We start from the raw sequence: 14,492 nt of genomic DNA on the forward strand, positions 1-14,492 counted from the left end.
AAAAGGCATTGTCTCATTTACCTAGAAGATATAGTTTTTATCGGCAAGAACAAGAAATTCAGAAGTGCCTAAAATTTCTTTTCTGGTGATCGGAGAAACAAGATATACATTTTATGTAGAATTTCTTCAAATATCTTTGATGTCATTTCTTTCTTCTGTTATGATTAGTCAATTTCCTTTCAGATATTTATCTTCTTTTTCAAACATCAAATTTATTTTAATTTAATTTAGAATTAATTCATCTTGTAAAATATGCTTTTTTTGTGTGATCATGAAATGAGATTCATGTTTTTTTTTTCCCTGTACCTTCTAACTTTACATGATTTGACTTTAATCTATGAAAGTCCGTCTACGAAACACTTGAGGATCCACCCCCGTATTTTTGTTCTACGCATTTTAGGTGGCAGCGAATTTAGTTTCGTACTAAAGTCCCGGTCAAATATCTTAAAACACTGAGATCTCTTATGTTTGATGTGATATTCGATGTAGCAAAATGAAAGGAACCATTCTGGGATACATGGCGAGTCTAGCAGAGCGCTTGTTGAAAAAGTATAGTTACGCAGCCAACAGGACCAAACCTTCCTTTCGCTTTCTACGCTCGCCAACCGTGCAAAGAACGATAACTCTAATTACGCGATGAAATCAAGAGAACTGTAAAAGTACTGTTTTTCAGGCCTCTGAAACTCCTATAAGGGGTCAAAAAGTGACCCCACGGACCATAATTTTTAAAATGTATTCTTCGTGCTTAACTCAAATCCGAACGCTGTTTACAGATCTGTTGAGAAATAAAAAAGTTACAGGGAAAAGCTGTCTTGTTGTACTGGCCCCTAAAAATCCCTTATTTTGTGGAATTTTGTTTTCATCACCTAATCACCTGAAGACAGTGTAAAAGTAAGTATTCCACTTAAATATGACAAGAATTGCTTGCTTCCTTTCTGAAATAATGGAACATGCGTCATTTCAATTCAACATAGAAACTCTCATAGACAATTTTTGGGGACTCATAAAACCGAAAGTTCTGCTTGGATTGACTTGAAACTTATAGTACATGTTCTATTAATCACTTTTAACAATATGTAGTCTTCAAAATATTTTTCCTATATGGTTTTGAAATTTTAAAATTTCCATCCCCCCTTTTTCTTAACTTTGGAGTCTTACAACACAAAAATGTATCATAGGTACAACAACGCTGTCGCTAACTTTTTTGTAGGATTTCCTTTGAAGAATCTATTGCTAAAATTTGAATGAATTTCCATATCAAATAAGAATTGTTTAAGCTCCTAAAGAAATCTGAGTTTTCTACTTGTAAATACCGGAAGTGAAGTTTCCGGAAGTACAAAACCTTACATACGGGAGAGATTCAGATAAGCTGCCTAACGGTTTTATTATAAAATACATATAACCAAAGGTTTTCTTTAAATCCGAAACGTAAAAGTGTTAGGTATAATAATAATAATAATAATAATAATAAAACAAGACCAAAACAATAGGGCTTTTCGCCAAAAGTCGAAAAGCCCTAATAACTAGACCTTTTTTTCGTTGTTCAACGAAAATTGAAGTGCTTTTCGACTCTTCTCCCTTAGCCTTCTATTATTTACCATTAATATAATTCAAACCTGAAAAAAAAAAAAAAAAAAAAAAAAAAAAACCTACTTTCATCCTTTTTAGTCAGAGGACCTTGACCTTTGACCTTTGACCTTTTGAACACAATAAACCCATTAGTAAGCTAAAGATTTCTGTAATGTATATTCTTTATATACATAAACATACTTTACTTTCACCCCCCCCCCCCTCTTTTTTCCCTGCGCAATGGCTACGTAGATTTTTTCTCCAAACTCTAATCCAGACATCGTATTAACCTAAAATTTCAGAATACTTTACAAAACACCCCATAAAAACTTTCTGGAAAGTTTAAAAGGCATTGTCTCATTTACCTAGAAGATATAGTTTTTATCGGCAAGAACAAGAAATTCAGAAGTGCCTAAAATTTCTTTTCTGGTGATCGGAGAAACAAGATATACATTTTATGTAGAATTTCTTCAAATATCTTTGATGTCATTTCTTTCTTCTGTTATGATTAGTCAATTTCCTTTCAGATATTTATCTTCTTTTTCAAACATCAAATTTATTTTAATTTAATTTAGAATTAATTCATCTTGTAAAATATGCTTTTTTTGTGTGATCATGAAATGAGATTCATGTTTTTTTTTTCCCTGTACCTTCTAACTTTACATGATTTGACTTTAATCTATGAAAGTCCGTCTACGAAACACTTGAGGATCCACCCCCGTATTTTTGTTCTACGCATTTTAGGTGGCAGCGAATTTAGTTTCGTACTAAAGTCCCGGTCAAATATCTTAAAACACTGAGATCTCTTATGTTTGATGTGATATTCGATGTAGCAAAATGAAAGGAACCATTCTGGGATACATGGCGAGTCTAGCAGAGCGCTTGTTGAAAAAGTATAGTTACGCAGCCAACAGGACCAAACCTTCCTTTCGCTTTCTACGCTCGCCAACCGTGCAAAGAACGATAACTCTAATTACGCGATGAAATCAAGAGAACTGTAAAAGTACTGTTTTTCAGGCCTCTGAAACTCCTATAAGGGGTCAAAAAGTGACCCCACGGACCATAATTTTTAAAATGTATTCTTCGTGCTTAACTCAAATCCGAACGCTGTTTACAGATCTGTTGAGAAATAAAAAAGTTACAGGGAAAAGCTGTCTTGTTGTACTGGCCCCTAAAAATCCCTTATTTTGTGGAATTTTGTTTTCATCACCTAATCACCTGAAGACAGTGTAAAAGTAAGTATTCCACTTAAATATGACAAGAATTGCTTGCTTCCTTTCTGAAATAATGGAACATGCGTCATTTCAATTTAACATAGAAACTCTCATAGACAATTTTTGGGGACTCATAAAACCGAAAGTTCTGCTTGGATTGACTTGAAACTTATAGTACATGTTCTATTAATCACTTTTAACAATATGTAGTCTTCAAAATATTTTTCCTATATGGTTTTGAAATTTTAAAATTTCCATCCCCCCTTTTTCTTAACTTTGGAGTCTTACAACACAAAAATGTATCATAGGTACAACAACGCTGTCGCTAACTTTTTTGTAGGATTTCCTTTGAAGAATCTATTGCTAAAATTTGAATGAATTTCCATATCAAATAAGAATTGTTTAAGCTCCTAAAGAAATCTGAGTTTTCTACTTGTAAATACCGGAAGTGAAGTTTCCGGAAGTACAAAACCTTACATACGGGAGAGATTCAGATAAGCTGCCTAACGGTTTTATTATAAAATACATATAACCAAAGGTTTTCTTTAAATCCGAAACGTAAAAGTGTTAGGTATAATAATAATAATAATAATAATAATAATAAAACAAGACCAAAACAATAGGGCTTTTCGCCAAAAGTCGAAAAGCCCTAATAACTAGACCTTTTTTTCGTTGTTCAACGAAAATTGAAGTGCTTTTCGACTCTTCTCCCTTAGCCTTTTATTATTTACCATTAATATAATTCAAACCTGAAAAAAAAAAAAAAAAAAAAAAAAAAAAAACCTACTTTCATCCTTTTTAGTCAGAGGACCTTGACCTTTGACCTTTTGAACACAATAAACCCATTAGTAAGCTAAAGATTTCTGTAATGTATATTCTTTATATACATAAACATACTTTACTTTCACCCCCCCCCCTCTTTTTTCCCTGCGCAATGGCTACGTAGATTTTTTCTCCAAACTCTAATCCAGACATCGTATTAACCTAAAATTTCAGAATACTTTACAAAACACCCCATAAAAACTTTCTGGAAAGTTTAAAAGGCATTGTCTCATTTACCTAGAAGATATAGTTTTTATCGGCAAGAACAAGAAATTCAGAAGTGCCTAAAATTTCTTTTCTGGTGATCGGAGAAACAAGATATACATTTTATGTAGAATTTCTTCAAATATCTTTGATGTCATTTCTTTCTTCTGTTATGATTAGTCAATTTCCTTTCAGATATTTATCTTCTTTTTCAAACATCAAATTTATTTTAATTTAATTTAGAATTAATTCATCTTGTAAAATATGCTTTTTTTGTGTGATCATGAAATGAGATTCATGTTTTTTTTTCCCTGTACCTTCTAACTTTACATGATTTGACTTTAATCTATGAAAGTCCGTCTACGAAACACTTGAGGATCCACCCCCGTATTTTTGTTCTACGCATTTTAGGTGGCAGCGAATTTAGTTTCGTACTAAAGTCCCGGTCAAATATCTTAAAACACTGAGATCTCTTATGTTTGATGTGATATTCGATGTAGCAAAATGAAAGGAACCATTCTGGGATACATGGCGAGTCTAGCAGAGCGCTTGTTGAAAAAGTATAGTTACGCAGCCAACAGGACCAAACCTTCCTTTCGCTTTCTACGCTCGCCAACCGTGCAAAGAACGATAACTCTAATTACGCGATGAAATCAAGAGAACTGTAAAAGTACTGTTTTTCAGGCCTCTGAAACTCCTATAAGGGGTCAAAAAGTGACCCCACGGACCATAATTTTTAAAATGTATTCTTCGTGCTTAACTCAAATCCGAACGCTGTTTACAGATCTGTTGAGAAATAAAAAAGTTACAGGGAAAAGCTGTCTTGTTGTACTGGCCCCTAAAAATCCCTTATTTTGTGGAATTTTGTTTTCATCACCTAATCACCTGAAGACAGTGTAAAAGTAAGTATTCCACTTAAATATGACAAGAATTGCTTGCTTCCTTTCTGAAATAATGGAACATGCGTCATTTCAATTTAACATAGAAACTCTCATAGACAATTTTTGGGGACTCATAAAACCGAAAGTTCTGCTTGGATTGACTTGAAACTTATAGTACATGTTCTATTAATCACTTTTAACAATATGTAGTCTTCAAAATATTTTTCCTATATGGTTTTGAAATTTTAAAATTTCCATCCCCCCTTTTTCTTAACTTTGGAGTCTTACAACACAAAAATGTATCATAGGTACAACAACGCTGTCGCTAACTTTTTTGTAGGATTTCCTTTGAAGAATCTATTGCTAAAATTTGAATGAATTTCCATATCAAATAAGAATTGTTTAAGCTCCTAAAGAAATCTGAGTTTTCTACTTGTAAATACCGGAAGTGAAGTTTCCGGAAGTACAAAACCTTACATACGGGAGAGATTCAGATAAGCTGCCTAACGGTTTTATTATAAAATACATATAACCAAAGGTTTTCTTTAAATCCGAAACGTAAAAGTGTTAGGTATAATAATAATAATAATAATAATAATAAAACAAGACCAAAACAATAGGGCTTTTCGCCAAAAGTCGAAAAGCCCTAATAACTAGACCTTTTTTTCGTTGTTCAACGAAAATTGAAGTGCTTTTCGACTCTTCTCCCTTAGCCTTTTATTATTTACCATTAATATAATTCAAACCTGAAAAAAAAAAAAAAAAAAAAAAAAAAAAACCTACTTTCATCCTTTTTAGTCAGAGGACCTTGACCTTTGACCTTTTGAACACAATAAACCCATTAGTAAGCTAAAGATTTCTGTAATGTATATTCTTTATATACATAAACATACTTTACTTTCACCCCCCCCCCTCTTTTTTCCCTGCGCAATGGCTACGTAGATTTTTTCTCCAAACTCTAATCCAGACATCGTATTAACCTAAAATTTCAGAATACTTTACAAAACACCCCATAAAAACTTTCTGGAAAGTTTAAAAGGCATTGTCTCATTTACCTAGAAGATATAGTTTTTATCGGCAAGAACAAGAAATTCAGAAGTGCCTAAAATTTCTTTTCTGGTGATCGGAGAAACAAGATATACATTTTATGTAGAATTTCTTCAAATATCTTTGATGTCATTTCTTTCTTCTGTTATGATTAGTCAATTTCCTTTCAGATATTTATCTTCTTTTTCAAACATCAAATTTATTTTAATTTAATTTAGAATTAATTCATCTTGTAAAATATGCTTTTTTTGTGTGATCATGAAATGAGATTCATGTTTTTTTTTTCCCTGTACCTTCTAACTTTACATGATTTGACTTTAATCTATGAAAGTCCGTCTACGAAACACTTGAGGATCCACCCCCGTATTTTTGTTCTACGCATTTTAGGTGGCAGCGAATTTAGTTTCGTACTAAAGTCCCGGTCAAATATCTTAAAACACTGAGATCTCTTATGTTTGATGTGATATTCGATGTAGCAAAATGAAAGGAACCATTCTGGGATACATGGCGAGTCTAGCAGAGCGCTTGTTGAAAAAGTATAGTTACGCAGCCAACAGGACCAAACCTTCCTTTCGCTTTCTACGCTCGCCAACCGTGCAAAGAACGATAACTCTAATTACGCGATGAAATCAAGAGAACTGTAAAAGTACTGTTTTTCAGGCCTCTGAAACTCCTATAAGGGGTCAAAAAGTGACCCCACGGACCATAATTTTTAAAATGTATTCTTCGTGCTTAACTCAAATCCGAACGCTGTTTACAGATCTGTTGAGAAATAAAAAAGTTACAGGGAAAAGCTGTCTTGTTGTACTGGCCCCTAAAAATCCCTTATTTTGTGGAATTTTGTTTTCATCACCTAATCACCTGAAGACAGTGTAAAAGTAAGTATTCCACTTAAATATGACAAGAATTGCTTGCTTCCTTTCTGAAATAATGGAACATGCGTCATTTCAATTTAACATAGAAACTCTCATAGACAATTTTTGGGGACTCATAAAACCGAAAGTTCTGCTTGGATTGACTTGAAACTTATAGTACATGTTCTATTAATCACTTTTAACAATATGTAGTCTTCAAAATATTTTTCCTATATGGTTTTGAAATTTTAAAATTTCCATCCCCCCTTTTTCTTAACTTTGGAGTCTTACAACACAAAAATGTATCATAGGTACAACAACGCTGTCGCTAACTTTTTTGTAGGATTTCCTTTGAAGAATCTATTGCTAAAATTTGAATGAATTTCCATATCAAATAAGAATTGTTTAAGCTCCTAAAGAAATCTGAGTTTTCTACTTGTAAATACCGGAAGTGAAGTTTCCGGAAGTACAAAACCTTACATACGGGAGAGATTCAGATAAGCTGCCTAACGGTTTTATTATAAAATACATATAACCAAAGGTTTTCTTTAAATCCGAAACGTAAAAGTGTTAGGTATAATAATAATAATAATAATAATAATAAAACAAGACCAAAACAATAGGGCTTTTCGCCAAAAGTCGAAAAGCCCTAATAACTAGACCTTTTTTTCGTTGTTCAACGAAAATTGAAGTGCTTTTCGACTCTTCTCCCTTAGCCTTTTATTATTTACCATTAATATAATTCAAACCTGAAAAAAAAAAAAAAAAAAAAAAAAAAAAACCTACTTTCATCCTTTTTAGTCAGAGGACCTTGACCTTTGACCTTTTGAACACAATAAACCCATTAGTAAGCTAAAGATTTCTGTAATGTATATTCTTTATATACATAAACATACTTTACTTTCACCCCCCCCCCTCTTTTTTCCCTGCGCAATGGCTACGTAGATTTTTTCTCCAAACTCTAATCCAGACATCGTATTAACCTAAAATTTCAGAATACTTTACAAAACACCCCATAAAAACTTTCTGGAAAGTTTAAAAGGCATTGTCTCATTTACCTAGAAGATATAGTTTTTATCGGCAAGAACAAGAAATTCAGAAGTGCCTAAAATTTCTTTTCTGGTGATCGGAGAAACAAGATATACATTTTATGTAGAATTTCTTCAAATATCTTTGATGTCATTTCTTTCTTCTGTTATGATTAGTCAATTTCCTTTCAGATATTTATCTTCTTTTTCAAACATCAAATTTATTTTAATTTAATTTAGAATTAATTCATCTTGTAAAATATGCTTTTTTTGTGTGATCATGAAATGAGATTCATGTTTTTTTTTTCCCTGTACCTTCTAACTTTACATGATTTGACTTTAATCTATGAAAGTCCGTCTACGAAACACTTGAGGATCCACCCCCGTATTTTTGTTCTACGCATTTTAGGTGGCAGCGAATTTAGTTTCGTACTAAAGTCCCGGTCAAATATCTTAAAACACTGAGATCTCTTATGTTTGATGTGATATTCGATGTAGCAAAATGAAAGGAACCATTCTGGGATACATGGCGAGTCTAGCAGAGCGCTTGTTGAAAAAGTATAGTTACGCAGCCAACAGGACCAAACCTTCCTTTCGCTTTCTACGCTCGCCAACCGTGCAAAGAACGATAACTCTAATTACGCGATGAAATCAAGAGAACTGTAAAAGTACTGTTTTTCAGGCCTCTGAAACTCCTATAAGGGGTCAAAAAGTGACCCCACGGACCATAATTTTTAAAATGTATTCTTCGTGCTTAACTCAAATCCGAACGCTGTTTACAGATCTGTTGAGAAATAAAAAAGTTACAGGGAAAAGCTGTCTTGTTGTACTGGCCCCTAAAAATCCCTTATTTTGTGGAATTTTGTTTTCATCACCTAATCACCTGAAGACAGTGTAAAAGTAAGTATTCCACTTAAATATGACAAGAATTGCTTGCTTCCTTTCTGAAATAATGGAACATGCGTCATTTCAATTTAACATAGAAACTCTCATAGACAATTTTTGGGGACTCATAAAACCGAAAGTTCTGCTTGGATTGACTTGAAACTTATAGTACATGTTCTATTAATCACTTTTAACAATATGTAGTCTTCAAAATATTTTTCCTATATGGTTTTGAAATTTTAAAATTTCCATCCCCCCTTTTTCTTAACTTTGGAGTCTTACAACACAAAAATGTATCATAGGTACAACAACGCTGTCGCTAACTTTTTTGTAGGATTTCCTTTGAAGAATCTATTGCTAAAATTTGAATGAATTTCCATATCAAATAAGAATTGTTTAAGCTCCTAAAGAAATCTGAGTTTTCTACTTGTAAATACCGGAAGTGAAGTTTCCGGAAGTACAAAACCTTACATACGGGAGAGATTCAGATAAGCTGCCTAACGGTTTTATTATAAAATACATATAACCAAAGGTTTTCTTTAAATCCGAAACGTAAAAGTGTTAGGTATAATAATAATAATAATAATAATAAAACAAGACGAAAACAATAGGGCTTTTCGCCAAAAGTCGAAAAGCCCTAATAAAGAAGTAGGCAGAATAAGAATAAAAGCAAGATAAATAGACTTTAGGCGGTAATTCCCTTCCATACTATTACAAAATTGTTTTGAATTCGATAAACGAATTGTCGAATTTGTTAAAACGAATAAAATTCGTTATAACAATTTTTTGAATTCGTTATAATGAATTAAATTTGTTTTACATGTAACATAATTGTTAAATTCATTATTAATAACGAATTCAAAGATTTGTTATAACAGATTTTATTCGTAATAATGAATTCTTAAATTTGTTATAACAAATTAAGTTCTTTTAAACAGATTCAAAAAGAGCCATAGCTGCCTCTACGACGACACGGCCGACTCAAGAATTTAAAAGGAAATCACCTGTTTCTATTTATAGATATACCTTTTCAATTCAAGATCAAACTATGTAATATGATTTGAGGACTAGTGTTTTTATTTTGTTCAATACTCTAATTTTGAGACAAAAGATTTAGAAAATCAATTAAAATAAAACAAGTAGCTATGAATTTGCAAACTTTAATAAAATAGTTTAGGACTGTATTTTCCCGAGATACATGTACTTTCAAAGTGTGTATATTATAACTTTCTGAAATTATGTATATTATAAAACGTAATAAAGAAAAACGTAGAAAAGATACAAAAAAAAAAAAAGAAAAAAAAAAAAAGAAAAGCATAAATGGAAAAATGTGGGGCTCGAACTCGCAATCACCATATTTACATTCCAGCAATCATACCACTGCGCCAACGAAGTGAATGACGTCGGATGGATAGATTTAAGACAGATTGCTAAATCTTACGATTATATGAGAAGAAAAATTGAATATATATTTTCATCATTTTCAATATGAAGACCACCTTTAACCAAAATTATCTAAATGTAATGAAGTGCAGTCATATCCAAATAAAATTATTCAAAAGTTGTTTTTCTGGTTAAGGGTGGTCTTTGGCAACATTGTGTCATCTTTAGGTGGATACCTCAATATTTACTATATACTCCATACAAACTGGATAATTTTCATATTTATCATATGAGGGAACTATTAATATTGAAATATCAATATTGTGTGATTTGGTTTTACGCATGTGTAAACTAAGATTGTATGACAAAATTTTGGTTAAACAATGAATTTCAGAAATCACTAGTAGAGTAGGCGAAAATGCCTATCAAATGCGCTATGGCTCTTTGTACTAACGAATTCAATTCATTTAATCAAATTCAACAATTCGAGCCTATGTTTAAATATATATGAATTCGATATATCGAATTACTGAATTTGTTAAAACGAATTAAATTCTTATAACAAATTAAAGGATTCGTTTCAAAGAATTTAATTCGTTATAACAAGTTTAAGAATCGTTCAAAAGAGTTTAATTTGTTAAAACAAATTTTTGGATTCGTTATATCAAATTAAAGAAATTTGTTACAACGAATTAAATTCGCAATATCAAATTGGACAATTCGTTATATCGAATTCCAAATTATTTTTAATAGATCCTATATTGACTTCCGTAATGGAACACTCTTTCACCAAAAAAATTAATCTTTTCATTGTATTAATTTGTTTTAGAAATTTCTCCAAAGAAACACCCTGCAGACACCATACAGACTGCTTTAGCACGCTACAGTTTTGGCCCGATTTCGATATAACTTGGCAAAAAAGTAAACTACGCTGAGATACATGATAATCTCTGTATCGGTTTTCGAATTCAATGAACGATGTTGACATGGTTACTAAAAATAGAAATTTCTGTGAAATACTTTCAAAACGCCATTCCCACTAAAGTTTTGGTCTGATTTCATTGTAACTTGATAAACATTTAGACCACGTCGCAAACGGTATAATTTTTTGGAGTTTTTGATACTACAAACATTAAGAACACAAACACAAAGAAAAATACATGAATTAATTTCTCCAAAAATGGTGAGCACGATGATCATTTAATTTATGAAATGGTGACGCTTCGGTTAACATTATCATTATTTATCAGTTAAGACATTTAAATTTAAGTGCTTTTTTAGCTCTACTGGTCAGAGACCAGAAGAGCTTATGCGATAGTAAGGTGTCCGTCGTCCTCCCGTCTGTCTGTCTGTAAACAGTTTCCAAAATGCTACTTCTCCAACAGTTTTGGCCCGATTTCAATATAATTTTGCAAAAGGTAGACTACGCTAAGATACATGATAATTCTCTGTATCGGTTTTCGAATTCAATGAACGATGTTGACATGGTAACTAAAAATAGAAATTTCTGTAAAATACTTTCAAAACGCCATTCCTCCTACAGTTTTGGTCTGATTTCATTATAACTTGACAAACAAATAGACTACACTGATATACATAATTCTGTATAACGGTTTTTGATTTCAAAAACAATGTTGTCACGGTTACTAAAAATAGAAATTTTTGTAAAATACTTTCAAAACGCCTTTCTTCTAACACTTTTGGTCTTATTTTAATATAACTTAGCACACACGTAGACTACACTAAGTATCATAATTCTGTGTATTGGTTTTAGATTTCGATAAATGGTGTTGCCATAGTTACTAAAACTAGAAATTTAGTATCTGTGAAATAGGCCCTACTTTCAAAACGCTACTGTTTTGGTCTGATTTCAACAAAACCTGGCACAAAACTAGATTACACAGGGATACATACATGTAATAGTCTTTATCTTTTTTTTTTTCTTTTTGATTTTGATGAACGATATTGTCATGGTTATAAAAAATAGAAAATTCTGTAAAATTCTTTCAAAAGGCTACTCCTACAGTTTTAGTCTGATTGCAATAAATCTTGTCACAAAAAGAGACTAAAGCAAGGATCATTATTCTATCTATTGCTGTTGCAAAGGTTTGAGCTTTGAGTTAAAAACAAACCAGAGGAGCTACAGTCTCATCAGAGCTCTTGTTTTTACTTTGATAACATATTTATATATCAAACACATCATGAACACGTTTTGAGAAGCAAAATAATAATTTTCTTTGATGGTGCTTAGCAATTTTGAATAGTGATAACAAATACATTACTTTGTTATGTTGAAGATCAGTCTGTAGGAAGTCCATACAATTGTCATTATCCTGGACGTAGGTCTCTGTGAAGGGGTTTTCTTTACAACAGTAAATAGGTATTTTATCGGCAGACAGATAACTTGATATCTCACTGCCTGCATAATCAAAAATACCGCAACATTCCGCCTACAACAAGAATATTTTAAAAGTATATACAGCTGATATATGCTGTTGTTTTAACTATATGCCCATGTTTGTTATGAGTTTCAAAACATGATGTGATATATTACATTTTCAATTCTGATATTAGCAAGGATATGAATTTAGAAAGAGCATAAATATGAAATATAATAAATAAATAAAATAAGAATCCTTTTGGCTACTAAGATAAGTTAAGTGGTTAATCAAAACAAACGTTTGCTATAATCTTTAAATGCAACTGCCTCGCCTTATACTTGTCTAATCCAATTACAAATATGGATATAAGGTTTGATTAACTTAAAATAGCCCACTTCTTTAATTTGATAGGCAGTTTTAGAATTAAAATTTCACAACTAAACAATCCCTTGCATGTTAATACTGCCTATCATAATAGAGGATATTCATTGTTTTGTAGTTGAATATGGCATTAATATCACGAGTGGGACAGGATTTTTTTTTTTATACTTTCACGAGTGCAAAACACGAGAGAAAATATCAAAAAACATTGGTTTTTCTGTTTATTACATTTTCTTTGAATTTTCCATTTCTTCTGTGTTAGCGTAACTCAGTGTCGTAGTTTGTGATGTCAGTGTTGAAGGACTGAGACGTCATAGCTAAGCGATTTCGAGATTAAACATGGATTTTAGCAATTATTTGGAAACGCTTTGTAGTTTATTAAAAATCATTTTCTCACAACGGGCTAGGGAGTTATTTTGCAGCAATCTTTGTGAAGGAAAGGAAAATTAGGAGTTTTGTTGCACTTCTGATATTTTTTTTTAAGAAAGTTTCAAACGTTTTTGATTTTTAGAAACTTAGAATTTTGAATCAAAGATTTAAATTTTAAATTATCAAAAAACTTTTTACATGTTGAGTTTATAGAAGTTTACTTCAAATATCCAAAATATCAAAGAAGATGGATGAACTTGACGAGCGAAAAGCCTATTGTGTGACAAACATGAGGGTAAAAAATTAAGTAATTAAATCTCAATTATATCAAAATTTTTCTTGATATTTCATCTAAGATTATACTTTATGTAAAAATCTCCATAATTTGCAAAAAATTTTCAAAGATAAAAATCATTTGCCTATGAAATATTATACACACACTAAAGAGGGCAGAAAGAGTCATTTTTTCATACTATAACATTATTTTTCGATATGAGTGGGTCTTCGCTCCATTTTTGTGAAAGTTACATGTAATCCTCAAAGTTTGCATAAAAATATACATTTTTTGGTTACCAAAAATATAGAACAAGGACCCACTATACCTTAAAAATGTACTTTTATGACATAACATTCGCATCTTTTCGAGAAATACTTGAAGTCCATTAAGTCAAGGGTCATATCACAAACATGATTTGAATGCCACTATTCATCAGGACTTGTGTAGTCTAGTGGTTAGCGTGCTAGTCTCGAAAGAAAATGATGCTCAGGAATTTTATTGCTAGGGTTCGAACCCCACGAACACCACATTATTTTTAATAAAAGAATAAATCTTGCAGAGAAAAATTTTCCTCAGAAAAGTTGTGTTTACCATAATTTCATAAATTTCAATAATGTGAACTTTACTCTAAAATACTAAATCCACAAATTGAACATGATTTTTATATATTTGAAGCTTTAGGCTTTCTGCACGCTGTGTTCGCCCATCTCCTTTCCAAAGCCAATGTGATTTTTGAAACACGGTCGATATCAATCCAACTTCTAAAATTCTAAAAGACTCATTACTTTATTGAAAAGATTTTCCAGACATTGATCACGGAAGTAAAAGTAGCGCCAGTCAACTCGCCCCTCGGTTGAATTACCACATTTCATGAAGGCTCCAATGCATATTTTACAAACATAACATTCAGAAGGACGATAAAATAATATGGACGTAAAAAATGGTTTATTTTATTCCTAACATTTGATGCATTGATTAGTAGTCAAGGCATATAAATAGAACCAGGGTTGGGGTGGGGGGTGGGGGTGGAGGTGGGAGTTATCTCTTGGACATTGCAAAAGAATTTATTCCGGTAATCGTATATCAAGTTAAAAAGCTCAGAGATGTCTTTTGTACTGTTTATCTTCTTCCTAAGCTAACATTTCTGTGTTCCTCGCACTGGCAAATTAATGAATTCAGGCTGCGGATCCAGGAACT

General features: G+C 31.8%; 1 protein-coding gene across 1 annotated transcript in view; it reads right to left on the minus strand.

Moving 5' to 3' along the window:
- Positions 1-14,492, minus strand: part of LOC133182507 (uncharacterized) — a 74,378-nt gene that overhangs the window by 29,293 nt on the left and 30,593 nt on the right. Inside the window, exon 18 of the mRNA XM_061317352.1 lies at positions 12,170-12,337. Coding sequence (XP_061173336.1) covers positions 12,170-12,337 — 168 coding nt within the window. The remainder of the gene's footprint in view (positions 1-12,169; positions 12,338-14,492) is intronic.

This window comes from Saccostrea echinata, unplaced genomic scaffold (genome assembly GCF_033153115.1).
Source record: "Saccostrea echinata isolate AGI-Se365-2 ecotype Australia unplaced genomic scaffold, CSIRO_AGI_Sech_v1 ptg000009l, whole genome shotgun sequence".
NCBI lineage: Eukaryota > Metazoa > Mollusca > Bivalvia > Ostreida > Ostreidae > Saccostrea > Saccostrea echinata.